This window comes from Aquila chrysaetos, chromosome 12 (genome assembly GCF_900496995.4).
Source record: "Aquila chrysaetos chrysaetos chromosome 12, bAquChr1.4, whole genome shotgun sequence".
Taxonomy (NCBI): Eukaryota; Metazoa; Chordata; class Aves; order Accipitriformes; family Accipitridae; genus Aquila; species Aquila chrysaetos.
In genome coordinates this window covers 7,239,895-7,254,625 of record NC_044015.1, presented here as the reverse complement: position 1 = coordinate 7,254,625, position 14,731 = coordinate 7,239,895, and the positions used below count along the sequence as shown (strand labels likewise).

Sequence of the window (14,731 nt, the reverse complement as noted above, 5' to 3'; positions counted from 1 at the left end):
ACACGTGACGCCCCCCCCCGCCGGGGAGGGGCGGCGGCGCAGGCGGCGGCGGCGGCGGCGGCCCGGTGGGCGCGCGCCAGGCCAGCAGCCATGGCGGCGGCGGCAGAACGGAGCCGCCTCAGCTTCCCGGGCGGTGCCGGGGCCCTGGGGCGGCCCGTGCCTATGAACCTTTTCGCCACCTGGGAGATCGACGGTTCCAGCCCGAGCTGCGTCCCCAGGTAACGGCGGGTGGACCTTTCCTCTCAAGCGGGCAGCCCCCAGGGCCTCGCGGCTGGGCGCGGGCCTCCGAGGCCCGCGCCCAGCCGCGAGGCCCTGGGGGCTGCTCCCTCAGCCCCCCTTTCCCCTCAGCTTTGCGGTCCTTCCCTCCGTTTCAGGGTCTCTTCCCTCCCCTTCGGGGTGTCCCACCCCTCGCCGTTACCACAGCGGTGGGCTGGGTTCCCCCTACCCCTTCGGTGGGTTTTGGGGTGGGGTGGGGGATGCAAGGATCCCCCGACCCTAAAAAGGCGGGGGGGGTGCTGCCCTCTCCGCCAGGTCTGTGAGGGGGTCTCACTATGCCCCCCCCATGTGTTTGATTGCCCCCCCAAAAAATCTGGTGTGGGGTGTGTGTTGGTTGATGGGTTTGGGGTGTCCAGCTCCTTCTGAGACCGGGTTGTGCTCCCCGTGCCCCCCTATCCCGTGTGGGGTGTCCTGTTAACGGGGGCTTTGCCCGGTAAATGCCCCATGTCAGTTGCTTCGAGGTGGGCATCAGTTTTTCTTCTGTTAGTTTTTCACCTGCTTCCAGTCTTGAATCTTTCCCCGCCGCTGTTGTGTGTGTATAAACACGCAGATGTGATCCCTGCCTGTGCTTTTTTTAGCCCGCATGGGAGGGATCCCTTTTAGTTTTTATAAAATTTGCGCTTTTCAAGTCTGGCTTTAACAGAATGCCTTTGAGGATTTAAACGCGCCAAAGATGAATCTTTGAAGTGCTCCTCTTTCTCTCTCTTTTTTTTTTTTTTTTTTATGGGGACACAGCAAGTGAGCAAAAAGGGAACAGAGTCATCAGGCTGACCTCACAGGAATGTAAAGCTTTGCAAGCTTTGCAACCCCCCCAAATCCCACTGTCTTCTATGCTGTCCAGATAGCAGGCTGGACTCGGTGCCCATGGCCCCTGTCTTGCAGGGCTAGCAGCTTGCTCATGAGACTAGTAACTATCTTAGCTTAAACATTACCCACAGTCATAGTGCTTTGACATCGTGAGCGGGAAGATAGCATGGGGTAGAAGAAAACCTGAGTCCTGCAATTGCAGATGATCTTGGTTTATAACAGCTTATCTGTGCTGACAGTGCCTTGGTATCTGTTGGGCAGCAACTTTCTGTGCTTGTGTCTTGTTTAGCCTTTCTTCTCTGCAGTGGGAGGTCTTGGAAGGGGAATAGCACCAAGGGGAATGTGCCCCTCTTCAAGGAGTCCCTCTGCTGCAGAAGGAGTTGCCTGTGTAGGAGGAGCTGGAGAACAGTTGGTGCACTTTTGGTTTTTTTGCACTGGATTCCAGTGCAGTTTGCATCAACCCTGGCGGTGTACAGAGGACTCGAAGGCCTTCTTGTAATGCCGTTTTGAAACCTGTTCTCTCCATTGCACCCTTGACCTTAGGAAGGTGGTGGGGTTTCCAGTTCATCCAACCTAGTGCCTGTTAAACTGAAATAAAAAAGAAATGTCCGTCGCTGTCAAGGACTTTTAGTTCTGCATTATCATTTATGCTGATACTTGCAGATCTGAAAACAAGCTCACAACAAGCTTGCTGTTTGCAAATCTGTAGATGACCAGAAAATGCAGTGTAAGGACACTGGCCTTGCCTTGATGTAGTAGGGGGTGGGGATGCATCTGCACAGGACTTGGCATTTAGGGTGGGTCCTGGGTGCTTGAATTGCGTTGGGCAGGTGGGCAGCAGATTGCAGGCAGCTGGTCGAGGTACCAGGAGGAATCTGGGTGATGCAAAGGACATGTGGGTATCTGGCCAGGTGGGGCAGAACTGGGGCCTTAGGGGGAAATTTTGGAGTCACTGAAGCAAGCTGTGAAGCAGGGGCTGGTGAAAGTGCTCAGACTGCATGCCCTGGGGCCTGAGGCATCAGTGAGAGAGCTGGGGCAGTTAGGACCTTCTAGGAACATAGCTTTTGTATGAGGGAGTTTGTGGGTAGCAGTGGGTCCCTCTGGTTTCAGCCCTGTTGGTGCCATCGCTTTTGCTTGCTGTTCCTGGATGCCCTTTTCTCCTAGAGCCCGGGGGGATAAGCTGACATCCAGCTGCCGCATCCGGCCGCTGCTGACTGACTGAGCAGGTCTTTCCACAGCCCCGCTGGACCTGGACTGCCCCACATGGGCTGGGCAAGCGTGCAAGGGCTGCATACGGGGTGCAGCCTATGGCAGGTCTGCAGTTGTAGCTGTGGGTGCCAAGTGTTTTTTCTGTTAATCTGAAGTGAAGTCGGGAGCAGCTGAGGTTGCAGCTTCTGCAGTGATTTTAGTCTGATTGCACGGTGAGGTGTGTGCTATGCTGCATGTGCTGGGCAAACACTGAATTCTTTAGCAGCAGTGAGGGGGCAGAGCCTGGACACTCAATTCTGTTGTTTCTAATCATTTAACATCATGTCTTGTGATGCTACATTGGATCCATGCTTTGCATTTCATTACAGGCTTTGCAACAAACCTCTCTGTCAGAGAAGGCAGGAGTTTGAAAACCTTTAAGTTATACTACTGCCTCTGTATTTTAAGTTCCTGTTGTAATGATTTTTCCTGTGGCACAACAGCATTTAAGATTCTTTGTGTTACAGCGAGAGAGACTGGGATGAAAACAGTTCTGCAGGGGAAACAATTTTCAAAATGAGCTTGTTGTTCAAGCAGACATCTGTTGGGACATGAAAGGAGGATGTGGAGGAGAGTGGGCCTTAGTGTGTGGTCAAGTACTGTGGAAATGCCTTGGTGTCTTCTGAGATTTCTACCAGTTACAAGTTCCCCTCTGGGTTTCTGTTGACAGGATAGGCCTTCCTAGTTGAGAAGAGGCTTGAACTTGGCAGAAAGTCGGAGGATTCATGGGAGAGGGGCATGTGTCTGGGGAGGGAGCGTTGCTTCCTTCCCTTTTCTTTTTGGTACAATAAATCTTACCCCATTTCTAAACCGTTTCTCCTACAGTAAGCTGGAGCAGGAGGGGCTGGGAGGAAGCAGTGCCTGGAGTGGCCTGTGCTTGCATTGCCCTAAATTGTGTGGGTGGGTGTTGAGGTGGAGGGCCTCATGCGGCTGTGGTGTATGCTTCCCAGATGATGGCTGAGAACTGGACTGTGGGAGGGAGATCTCTAAAGCACTGCTCTTCAACGCACTCTTCTTTGGCGGGTGATGTACTGAAAACCCATTCAGCTTGGGTGGGGTGTCAGTAAAATCTGGAAGGCTGCCTTGGTGCGTCCATGGAGTTTCCTTGTGTGAAAAGGCTGTGTCTAAATTTAAGGAAGAATAATAGTGAAGAGTCATAGTGTTGTTCTGCAATTGTGTGTTTTGAGTGAAACACAAGGTTAGGTAGTGTTTTGCACTGGTTTGCCTTTCTCCTCTGCCATTCACAGAAATGATTTTCTGATTTCTTTCTCGAGCACATGTAGCTCCTGGGGGTTTTGACTATAGTGCTTCTGAAATGCAAGTACTTTCTTTTAGTCATCCCAGAAATGTGACTCAAACTGTCTCACTATCTGGGTGTAACTGCTACATACCAGAAGGGAGAGATGCCTACCTTTTTCTGCTGTTTTTTTCTTCTGTGCATTGAAATATTTTCCTTTGAGGAAGGTTACATTATATGCAAAGTTCTCCCTACCACCTGTAAAAACTGAGTGTGATCTTGCTGCATGGCTGTGAGAGAATCAACACTTTCTCCCTCAGTTTCCTCACACTGAAAAGTAAGAATTATTCTGTGGATTTTGTTGTTTTTTTTCTTTCCAGTCTGTTGATGAAGCTGTGGGTGTGAATGGCAGGATGCAGTACTGTCCCATCTTGAAGGAACCTCGCGAGGAGATGGCACCATGGGGAGGCTGTCTAGAGGAAGAGTGTCTTGGGGGGAAAGTTTTGTTGGATAAGGGGGTCTGCTGGAGCAAGAGAAGGCAAGGGTTGGTGCTTGCATTCAGAATAGGTTTTGTTTTAGGCTACTGCCTTAATTGTCACATACTTGAGAAAGCTCCTGCTAAGCTTTGAATGGTAAAGTGAGGTTGAGTGTATTGAAATGGAACTGCACATGGAGCAGGTGTGACTTGGTATCCCTTGGAGATACGAAGGAAGCCTGTGGCACAGACCTGGGAAAAGACAGTGCTGGAGATCTGAGGTTGTTTACCAGGCACTGCCTGACCATTTCTCATGTCAGCTCACCTCTGTAGCTTGCTGGATGAGGAAACATGAAGGAAATCCATGTGCATCCCCTGGACTCGAACAAGAGGTTGCTGGTGCAGAGTTGTTACTGCTCAGCATGCTGCAGGATGGCCTCGAAGCACGTGGACTTTCACACTAGCCCTGGTGCGGACATCCCCAGGGGCAATGGAAACTGATTGGGGTGAGGCTGTGGATTCACAGCAGCTGAGTGGATCCTAACAATTTGTTCATGCCTCGGGCTGTGTGCTCCTCTCCCTGTGCCAGCTCCCATCTTTCACTGGTCTGTCTCGCTGTTGGGTTCCTGTAGAATAATGAGTTGCAGTGGTTTGCAGAGGGGCCTGCAAGCATGTAAAGGTAATGGCAGGGATGTGTGACCAGGAGGGATACCGTGAGGACTGCTGGGGCATGGAGCCACTCCAGCAATCAGCATGTTTGCACCCCTATGTGGTGTTAATTCCCTCTCCCAGCCGAGTGCTGAGGGGGTTGTGACCTGTGTGATGTCCACGGCTGGCTGTTCTCTGTGAGGTTTAGCTGCAAACGTGCTCAGAAAGGGGAGGCTTTGCCTCTTGGTACAAAGGATGCATGCCTACACTGGGAAAGGGAGCTTCTCTTGGCCAGTGAGAGCATGTTCTGACCTGGCTTGAGCAATGACAACTACGTGCTGTATCAGCAGAGAAAGGTGGATGACTTGCTAGAGTAATAATTATGATCAGGTGATGCTACATAATTAAAAATGCTGATTAATTCAGGTAGGGAGAGATGTTAAGTTAAATGTATCTTAACCTCCTGATCTAATGGTATGCTAACATTTAGAAGAGAACTTTTGTTTGTTAGGATAACTGCTGGCACATGCATTGGGAGCTGACTGTAGATTTTTGGTACATTTGGAACTAGGAAAATGTCTAATTACTCAGATGACTAGGTACGTTACAGAAGTGCTTATTTGGAGGCTTTGTTTTGACTTTGTTTGAATAGCATGGAATGCCTAACATTTTACCAATGAAGGAAATTGAATACAAATGAGCGCACAGGATAGGCTTTAAAAAAAAAAAAATCACTAAGGCAATGCTGAATATGAGGTGCATGAGGAAAAGCATCCACAACTGAGCAATAGAGATGAAATGCTTGGGGTAAGGCACAGTGGCCAAAACCAACCCCTTTATTCTTAGAGCCAGGAGATCCTGTTTCTCCTCCTTCGTCTTCGTGGAAGGGATCAAGACCAAAATAACATTACTTCGGGCAAGATCAAGTGATCCCTTAGTGCTCCCCATGTAAATCCTATCACAGCAGTTACTAAGTTTGTCACTTTGTATGATACTACTGCATGTAATTTGGACTCTTGTATTCAGTGGAAAAAATTTTCTGTCTAGAGGCTGAGTGGTTTGTTGGAGTCAAACTTCCAGTTAGACCTATTTTGAGTTGTCTTTTAGCTGACGTAAGGTGACGCTTGTGCACGTCAAGAACAGTCCTGAAAAAGTCTTAAAATCTTGAAGCTGTTAGTGAAAGGTCTCTGGGTGGGATAGTGCGTGGTTTTCATCTGGATGCTTTGCACATGCCCAGTGCAGAAGGGCATTGAGAGTGGAAGGAAAGGGCTGCTCTTGCGAAGGGCCTCTTTCCTTGCCTTCCACCAAGTGAAGCTGCCAAAGAGACCTTCCCCTCATGTTCTCTGGCAGGTCTGGCCCATGCTTCTTCAGCCCTGCGTGGCGGGAGGTGACCCTGCAGCTGCTTTGTCCAAGAAATAAAAACTCTGTTGAATGGAGCCGTTGATACTCCACCTTTCATCAGCTCTGAGCATGCGGGTGATTTCGGTGGCAAGCTTGTGGCTGTATCAAATTAACGATGAAATGATTTGCATAATAGATTAATCAACCAGCAACAAAACGTCCCTCTTTTCTGCCAAGAAAAGAAAAGCAACAACTCAGCTGTTACAAGAGGCCATTATGTTCCTTGCAACCCTTAATCTTTCTTTTTCCAAGAGCACTTCGTGTTTTGGCCTCGCGCAGGAAGCTGGCCTGCTCACTGGCTTTATTTGCGTCACATCTTGGCAGTTTTTTCTGATTCTTTTGGGCCAAATTTTGCCACCGTTATGGTGACCTTCTAGGGAGGGTATTTCCTATGGAATTGGTGGCTGGCTGCCAAACAACTTTGTATTGCCAGGTCCTCCATTAGTCTTCGCCTTTCCATTGACTTACTAAGAGTGAAATTCCTCTGAGCTCCTCATGCTCCTTCAGAACTGCCCCATTTTCCTGGGAAGATGGGGAGCAGGAGGGCGAGGGGGAGTGGGGAGCCTCAGAGAGTGTGTAACTGTGAGTGGGCAGGAACTGGTCACTGTATTTTATTTTTCCTGTGTTTCTACCTCCCTATAAGCCAGCAATATGAATTTCCTAACCTGTATAGTCCTCCTGTGGCTCCAGATGTGACATCTGCATGTCCTTCCTTGGTAGAAGAATGCCACGTCCCAAACAGTGCTGGGGGAGTTTTATTCCGAATGGATCCTAACGTGCAGATGATAAGAGGCTTAACTGCCTAATTGAATGTGATAGCGTGAAGCTCCTCTCATGGTGAGGTTTAATTGGATTATGGTACTGTACAGTGATGTGGAGGCTTGCAGGGCATGCAGCCAGCTTCACAAGGAGAGAGTGGATCCTTGCTAATCACTCATTTGTTTAAAACAATGAATTGCCTGGAGAGCTCTGATGGGCATGCAGCAGCCAGTAGCCTTGGAGGAGGGATTCCTCAAAAATGAGGGCTGTTGATGACTACTGCACATGTAGACCCTGCCCTTGGGTCAGTGCAACTGTAGTAGAGGGTCTGCAGATCTACCTGGTGAGCCCGAGTCTGGGGAAAGGAGGAGGAGATAAGCTCCTTGTGTTTGGAAAACTAGATGTGTGGGCCTTCTTGTTGAGTGCTGGAGTCTGGAACCTATTTCCTCCTCTAGAACTACTTCAGCATTTTTTGCAGCGCTTTGCTTGGCTGTGTCGCTTGTCATGAGCTGTGCCTTACTTCTGAGGTGGCCTGCTCATTCCTTCTCATCTAGCAGCTCTGAGTCTGCAGGCCAGTCTGGCTTCAAGTGCAGTTTCTTGCAGGGCAATAACTATTTTTGATCAGGAGCTCAAATGCCAGTGTTGGAACTCCCCTGCTCCAGTGAGAAGGCAATCTAATTTTTAAAGTGTGCAGCAAAGATAAAAATCAGAGCAGCTTGTATGCTGTGAAGTTTGCTTGGTGGAGGCTCTTATGCATGTAAACTAGAGCTGGGGTCTGCAAGCCACAAAGTGTGCTGTTGCTTGCCTGGCTTGGGACAGTGCATGGTGGCTGCTGCACCTTTGCAGTACCTGTGTTTTGGGTGCAGCTCCTGGAGGCTGTGTGCTTTGTTGAAGTAGCTGTCTGCCTGAACTGCCGAGTGGCTGTTCTTGGGAGTTCTTGCACTGAAAGTAAGAGTGTTTGTTTTACTGATATTTCAAAAGAGTTTGAAATCTGCATGATTGCTCAGATCTTATTTCAGAAGAGTTGTCAAGGAAAATAGCATTTGTTCTCCTGTAAGCAGGCAGATTAGCATAAAACATCAACTTTGATGTTGTGCAGCAGCGTGCTCCGCATCCATAGCCTCTGTGCTGGTTTGGAGAGTTAACCATCTCATAGATCTTTGAATGTGCTGGGAAATGCCCCCAAGGATGGTGTGTGCCATTTGGGCAGGGAGCAGCACGTGGACACTGGAAGGTTTTGATCAACTCGTCCTGTTTCCTCCAGTGGCTCATCCAAACTGTGTTGAGGTGAAGTAAATAAATGTGATCGCTTTGCTGTTGCTGGGAAATGGTAGTTTAGCCACCTTTTCCCCAGTGCTCCAAGATGTGTGGGACCTCCCCAGACGCTCTGGTTTGGTCTAAAGATAAACCAACTCCCCTTTCCTGCTCATTCATCTTTTTGGCAGTCAGGTGCTCTGAAGCTTGTAGGAGGTGAGTGGAAGGGAGTAGGGAAGAGAGAACACTGGTGTTTAACCAAAACTTGCACAGCTTGCAGGTCCTCCTGTGCCCTGGGGAGGTAGTTTCTTTTGTTCTAAAAATTAAAAAAGGAACAAAACTGGTGATCCAGGGTTGATTTTTTTTTTAAGTGTGTGTTGCTGGGGCTGGGGAGAGGTGGAGGTTTGAAGGTGTGAGGCTGTAAAGGAGTGGGGGAATCAAGTGTGTGGCTGTGTGCAGGGTGAAGTGAAACATGTTTTCACTGCTCAGCAATATACTTTATTTTGCTGTTAAAAATCTTCTGAACAAAGACACTGTCTCCTTCCATCAGATCCCTTTGCTCTGTTAAGCTTGACTGTTCCAAAATCCTTCCCTGCTCTTTTTACTTTTCTACAAAGCCAATGTAGTGTGAGGGCTTGCAGGTGCTCCTCGCTGCTGGTAAGTAAATGTCATGTGTGGGAAAGAGATTCCTAAAGGGATCTTCACCTCTGCAGGGAAACACATGGAGGGCTGCAAATGGAGACATGGGAAAGCCACAGTGCTCATAATGCCGTTCTGGTTTGTGTTTCAAGGGTTTCTAGTGCAGGGCGCTCATTAATGACCAAAATGAGCTACAGTTTGCACATACACTTGTCTGATATGTGTTTCCCAACAGGCACTAGGCCAGATCTAGATATAGAGCAGAGAATAAACCCCATCAAGAGATTCTTAGGAAGCCTTATCTATATATAGTCTATATAAGTCTGTATCCCCTTTCCGCTGAGAGGACAATCTCTGTCTGGGGAACGTGGTTAATGCAGATATACCCCAGCTTCTGAGAACCAGGCAAAGGTCCACCAGTATCACATCTGCTGTGTCCTGTGTGAGTGATCCCTAAGGTGTCCTGGCTTCTGCTGCAGTGGGTTGCAGTGAGGAATTCTCTGTCGAGGGCCCCAGCTGCACTGCTCTGTGCCGTGACCATGCCGTTGTGGCAAGCTGGTGACATGCTGCTGCGGCCAGCTAGGCTTATCCTCTGCTGGAGCGTGCAGCAGCCGTCAGCTAGAGGGAACAGCTGCGAAGGCTGGGGCACATTGTCTGTGTGGAGCTGATGGTGCCTGCGCCTTTGGCGCATGTTGGTCTGTTGGGCACTTTCCTTAAAGCAGTGAGACTGTAGCTTGGCAGCGACTTGTCGTGTAACAGCTCTTGTAGGATTTTTATGCCAGTGCAATTCCCTTTCTTGCAGCTGCTTACCAGGGCATACCATGAAAGGAACCTGCACAGACATACTGCTTCTTCTGGAATGAGAAACAATTTGCAGTGCTCAGCCCACCTGCTTCATCCTATTGCAGCAGGAAAAAAAAAAAAAAAAAAGGACTAGCAAGTGGCTTAGATCAGAAGTGGGAACACACAGCGAGGTGGACAATGCTGCCCTTTCACACACCAGTGTGGTCTCCTATTAATTTATGTACAGGTGCAGTTTCACAGTTAGGATGTCTGAGGCCATTCCCAGTCAGCCTTCCTTTCTATATAGTAGGTGACTTTTTCCAACTGGTGCACCATGGGGTTTCATAGCTGCTGAGGGCCAGCCACAGAGGAGTACAGCCTTCTTTCTACTGCAGAGAGTTTGCTGCCCACCTAGCATTTTTGCAGTGCGTCCTGAAACCGAAGAAGTGAGAGTCTAGGGAGCTTTGTACCAGCTTGAAATGTTAGTCTGTGAATAGCTCGTGAGGTTCTGTTGGACCTGCTGAAGGCATGGCTTCTCTTTGGATGCATTTGACTCTGGGATTGTGGGTCTAGAGCAGCCCCGTTTTCTATGCTGGAGAGGTTGATTCCTTTCTCTTGTCTTTTAGGGAGCTGGTCTGGCAGCATAACTCTTAACCCTGTTCAGGCTGGAACCTTGACAAGATGTGCTCTGCCTTTCCTAAGCCCATGAAAGTCATAGGGCTGTTGGAGGACATCTCCTCGCACACGTTTTTACAAATATAGCAGGATCGTTTGAGGTCACTCAGTCTTGAGTTTCTTCAGGGAAAGCACACTTCAGCTGTAGGCTGTGCCAGAGCTAGATTTGACTGCCTCTGGAGGGGCTGTTCTGAAAATGGGTGTCTGTAACATGGGGTCTAATCTCAAGACAATTCCGCAAAATTTCTAGCTCATCACATACGCGTGCAGTCTTTATTTCACCTTGTCACGTGTGTCCTGATTTCACTGCTGCCTCAACCGTGTGAACTCAGTGGTTTGTAACGGGGACAGGGACATTACCATTCTCAGCAGAGCAAATGTAGTATCTGTTTCCCGGCTGTGGGGAGCCAGCATCAGGCCTCTCTACCTTTTTACTATTCCATCTGTGCAGTGGATAGTTGTGGGTGTAAGACACAAGCATTTACCAGTCCTCTGCCTGTTACAGCAAAGCTCCAATAGCTCTCTCACTGAAGAGCTCTTTCTCAGATGTGCATGGAGCTGCATGTACTGTCCTGACACTCTGTAGGCAAGGTTATAGCTAGCTTTTACCAGCTCCACTGAGGCTGATGTGTCTGGTGGCTCTTTATAACCTACCTGCTTAGGCTGCTGCTTGCCAGCACCTTTTGCCTTGTGCCAGTGCAAGCATTTGAGAGTTCACATGGTAAAGTGGACCAGGGCAGGATTTAGGGAGTAGAGGTGAGGAAGTGGGTTGTTTCAGTTGGATGAATTCTCTGCTGTGCTTTGCTGCATGATGGTCCTAATGCTTGTGCAGGCAGAGTGTGGGGATGAGGACGGAGCAGGTAACCCATTTAATCTAGTGCTGCTGCTGGAAAGTCATCAAGTGGAGGCAATAAGTGGTTCTGCATGCTCCCAATGTACGCACCACATTTCTAATTTAGCAGAGCTTCTCTTTAGGCTGGGGAAATGACTTTTAATGACTGTGGGAGGAGAAGTCCAGCCCCTTGTTTAGAGGCTTGTGTTTTAGCTGCCTGCTAGAAACCCTGGGTGGTCCAAAGTCTTGTGTGTGTTCTTCAGCTTGGGGCTGCTGTTGTCAGAGCTGTGGAGTGGGTCGAGGGGAAGAGATGGTTGAGGTGGAGGTGGTGTTTCCTTCTTTTGGGCTCTAAGGGGAGCTCTCTGGTGGGAAGGTTTTGAGAGCTAGGCTCTTTGCAAGGAGATTGTCAGACAGGGGCTTTCAGACTTGAATAATTGACAGTGTAACCAAAGCTACTGGAGATTGTTGGGGATGTAACTGAATCCTTCACACCGATTCTTATGCAAATTCAAACATGTGCTCCTGGTTTCTAATGGGACACCTACAAATGCAGCTGGCTCCATTCAGAACGCTGCATTCGTGCGCTGGATCTTTAATTGCTAATGACTTTATAGTAAGAGTGTGACTTGCAGAGCTGCATCTGTAACAGTTTCTCAGTGCTGCTTTTACCTGTACGCATGGAAGTTTCCCTGTAGATTTTACGTAAGTGACCTGTGGAGGTTCTGGCACGTGGTTTGCTGTGTTTGGTGCTGAAACTGTCCATTGCCATTCTGCTCTGGTTCAGTAGCAAAATGAGCTTGAACATTTCAGTGCTGTTTTCTTCACTGATGAGTTGGGGCTCATTGAAGGTAAATTAAATGACCTTGAGTTCTGCAGAAAATAATTTGGTGTATTTAACACTGAGTGCAAATAATCATAAGTTTCTACCCAGTAAATCTATAACTGCAAGCTGATGAGCACATTTGATATTTTGGGCTCCAGGGGGAGACTGGTGTCTGCAACCTCCTGGCATAGCTTCAAAATTAGGCTTTTTTTCGTAAATGTGCCACGTGGTAATGGAGTAGTTGGTCAAGACCATGTGAGCTTAATTTCTTTAAAATATAAACAGCCTAGAAATGTTTATGTACAAAATATCCAGTCAGTGACTGTAAGCTTTTCCATGTTTCTACAAGAAATGAAGGCAATTATATAATAAGCAAAGATTCATATGGCTTAACTTGTCTCCCATCTGGCATTAGTTAAATTGGTGTTTTCATCTGCATGACCTCTTGGGGTGGGGAGAAACAATGAAAATAGAAAACACAGCTGAAAAAGACCTTCCTAGGTCACCTTCTAGCCCATGTAAAGGCTGGAGCAGCTCCACTGAAAAATCCCTGACAGCTGCTTGGGGAAGTGACTATTCTCCCTCTGCCATGGTCCATGTTACTGGGTAGGTGTTATAGGAGTTTTAAAATGGTTGGGTTTAGTTGACCAAGGACTTGCCTGTCCTGTATGCAGTCCTTCCCCAGTGTATAAATTTATATTCAGACTAAATAGATTAACTACAGCAGGAAGAGCTTCCTTCTTAAAAGAAAGCTATTGTTAGAGCATCACTTATCATAAATCTCTAGTACTTCTAATCCTGCTCTCCTCCCATGGCCCTTTCCACCCTCCCATCCGCCTGCTGATTTACAGTTTGCAGGGTCTGCAAACAGGTTTCTTGGGGCTGTCCTGCAGCCTTCCTCTGTGGTCTCTTCCTCTCGGATGGGCAGTTTTCAGTGTCAAAAGGATCCCTCCAAAACGTCCCCTTCCATGAAAATACACCTGCATGCTTTCTAACTGGTAGAAAGGTGATATGCTGCTTTCCCGATCAAGTTGCACCCACTGCCTTAAAATGAAGAATTTGCAAGGAAAGCTGAGAACTGCAAGAACTGGATCATATATATTTCATGTTGCTAGTGGCTTGCTAGGGGCTGAACTCCCTTTTATTTGCTCTTCTACCTATTCCCTATGCTGCGCCTGAGAGTGTGCCAGAATTTAAGGTGCTCAGATTTCTCTTTCAGGCTGATGGGATCTGTATCTTCTTTCTGCCAGGATTCTGCTTTATTTTGCTTAATAAAGTTGAAGATCATTAATGTAGGCTTTGTCCTTGCTTCACAAATAGACTTCGAGTGTCTCCAGGAACTTGGGTAAGCTGTGCCTGCTCATGTTCAGTCCCAGTGAGGATCTGAGACAGCTGCTTGCAGATATGAAAGCAGATCACAGGATTTTTTCCTCCCAACATGTAGCATTCAGCAGCTCAAGTGTAAAGCTGCTCACTGAGACAAACCTCTGGTGGTTCTTTACCTTTGGCCCATGGGGATGTGCTTGAGGATCAGAAGCCTGGGCAGTGCTTAGTTCAGGCAAGCAGGTAGAGCTTTTTCCAGGGAGAAGGGATTTCAGAGGTGGATTTTCTCAGTTCAGCCTTTGGTCAGCATGCTCCTGTTTTTCTGACACATAAATGGCAGGTCCTGCTGGGTGTCCTTAAAAAAACATTTATAATAAGCTTTTGCTGTTCATTCAATTATTTCCTCGTTCCAGGATCATAACCTAAATGTACATGCAGCCTGGTAGTACTGAGAGCTCTGTTTATGTTCCTGCTGCACCTGCGTTCAAGGCCAGCTTTCCTGTGCTGGTCCCTTGCTGTGCACGTGTTGAGTGCAAAGGGCTCAGCTCTTCTTGATGCCCTGCACAGATGCTGATGGTACTGCATTTTGAAGATGCGTCTGCCATGTCTGGGTTCGGATGCTTAGGTTTGCTTTGCAGCATTGCTCTCCTGCAGGTCCGAGTAGCACCTGCAGGAGAGCAATGCTGCAAAGCAAACCTGTTGCACCTAGGTGCTCGAATACAGGCTCTGGTCCAGAGCTGGGTTGTGAGTAGGTTTAGCCTGACCTCACCAACGTCCCAGCCGCGTCCTGCCTCCTGCTTCTTGTGGTATTTACTTCTCCCCTGGCTTCTATCAGCGTTGCCACAGGCCACTGTTGTGGTTTCGAGCTGTGAAAGCAATGCGTAGTGCTTGGCTTCTCAGTAGACTTGGAATCAGTGCATGCTTTCCTGCAGAATGGGTCCCTGTAAAACTATCTGGTGAATATTGGTAAAGTCATACAGTTCTTCACAAGGCTTCTAGGGAGGCGGGGAAAAGTTGCTTTGCATCTTGTGTACTTTTAAGTGGCGTGTAAATGACTCTGGCAGTAAAGTAAGCAACTGCGCAGGAATCCTGCTTTGCTTAGCTTTGACTAGCAGTGTGCTGGATACTGGGCATGTGTTTTTGTGATGCTGCCACCACAGTGAGCTCTCAGAGGTAGCTCTTGGTTTAGGACAACCATAAGATGATTTCACTCTGCTTTGCTTTGCTTCCACTAGGTTGTCCTGTTTCTCTCTGGTGGTGGTCAGATTTGCTGATGGTTCATATTTTAGCTGGGAAAAATGTCCCTTGTTGGGATTCTGGTATGTCTGTATATAATCAAAAATGTTGAGTGGGCTGGGAATAGCTTCCAGCAAAGTTGTATCAGTTTCTTGGAGCTCTTTTGTTTGGTAGAAATTCCTTTCCTTTCTCTCCCCCTTCCATCCCCCTGACAGCCCACCTCTTTTCTACAAGGACATGCTGAGGTATAATTCACAATCGTGTGACTGAAGTGAAATATGCACAGCTGCAACTGCATTTTAAAATGATACTTCA

At 48.1% G+C, this 14,731-nt stretch overlaps 1 protein-coding gene across 11 annotated transcripts in view; it reads left to right on the top strand.

The window, feature by feature from the left end:
* Positions 1-7: 7 nt before the first annotated feature.
* The window catches only part of PACS2 (phosphofurin acidic cluster sorting protein 2), an 84,568-nt gene continuing 69,844 nt past the window's right edge, over positions 8-14,731 (top strand). For 10 of the 11 annotated variants that reach the window (XM_030032414.1, XM_030032409.1, XM_030032408.1 and 7 more), the window contains exon 1: positions 8-218. In XM_030032414.1, the coding sequence (XP_029888274.1) occupies positions 91-218 (128 nt within the window). In that variant the 5' untranslated portion in view covers positions 8-90. Of the gene's footprint in view, positions 219-11,088; positions 11,138-14,731 lie in introns of those variants that run through there. The other variant, XM_030032413.1, reaches the window with a different exon arrangement.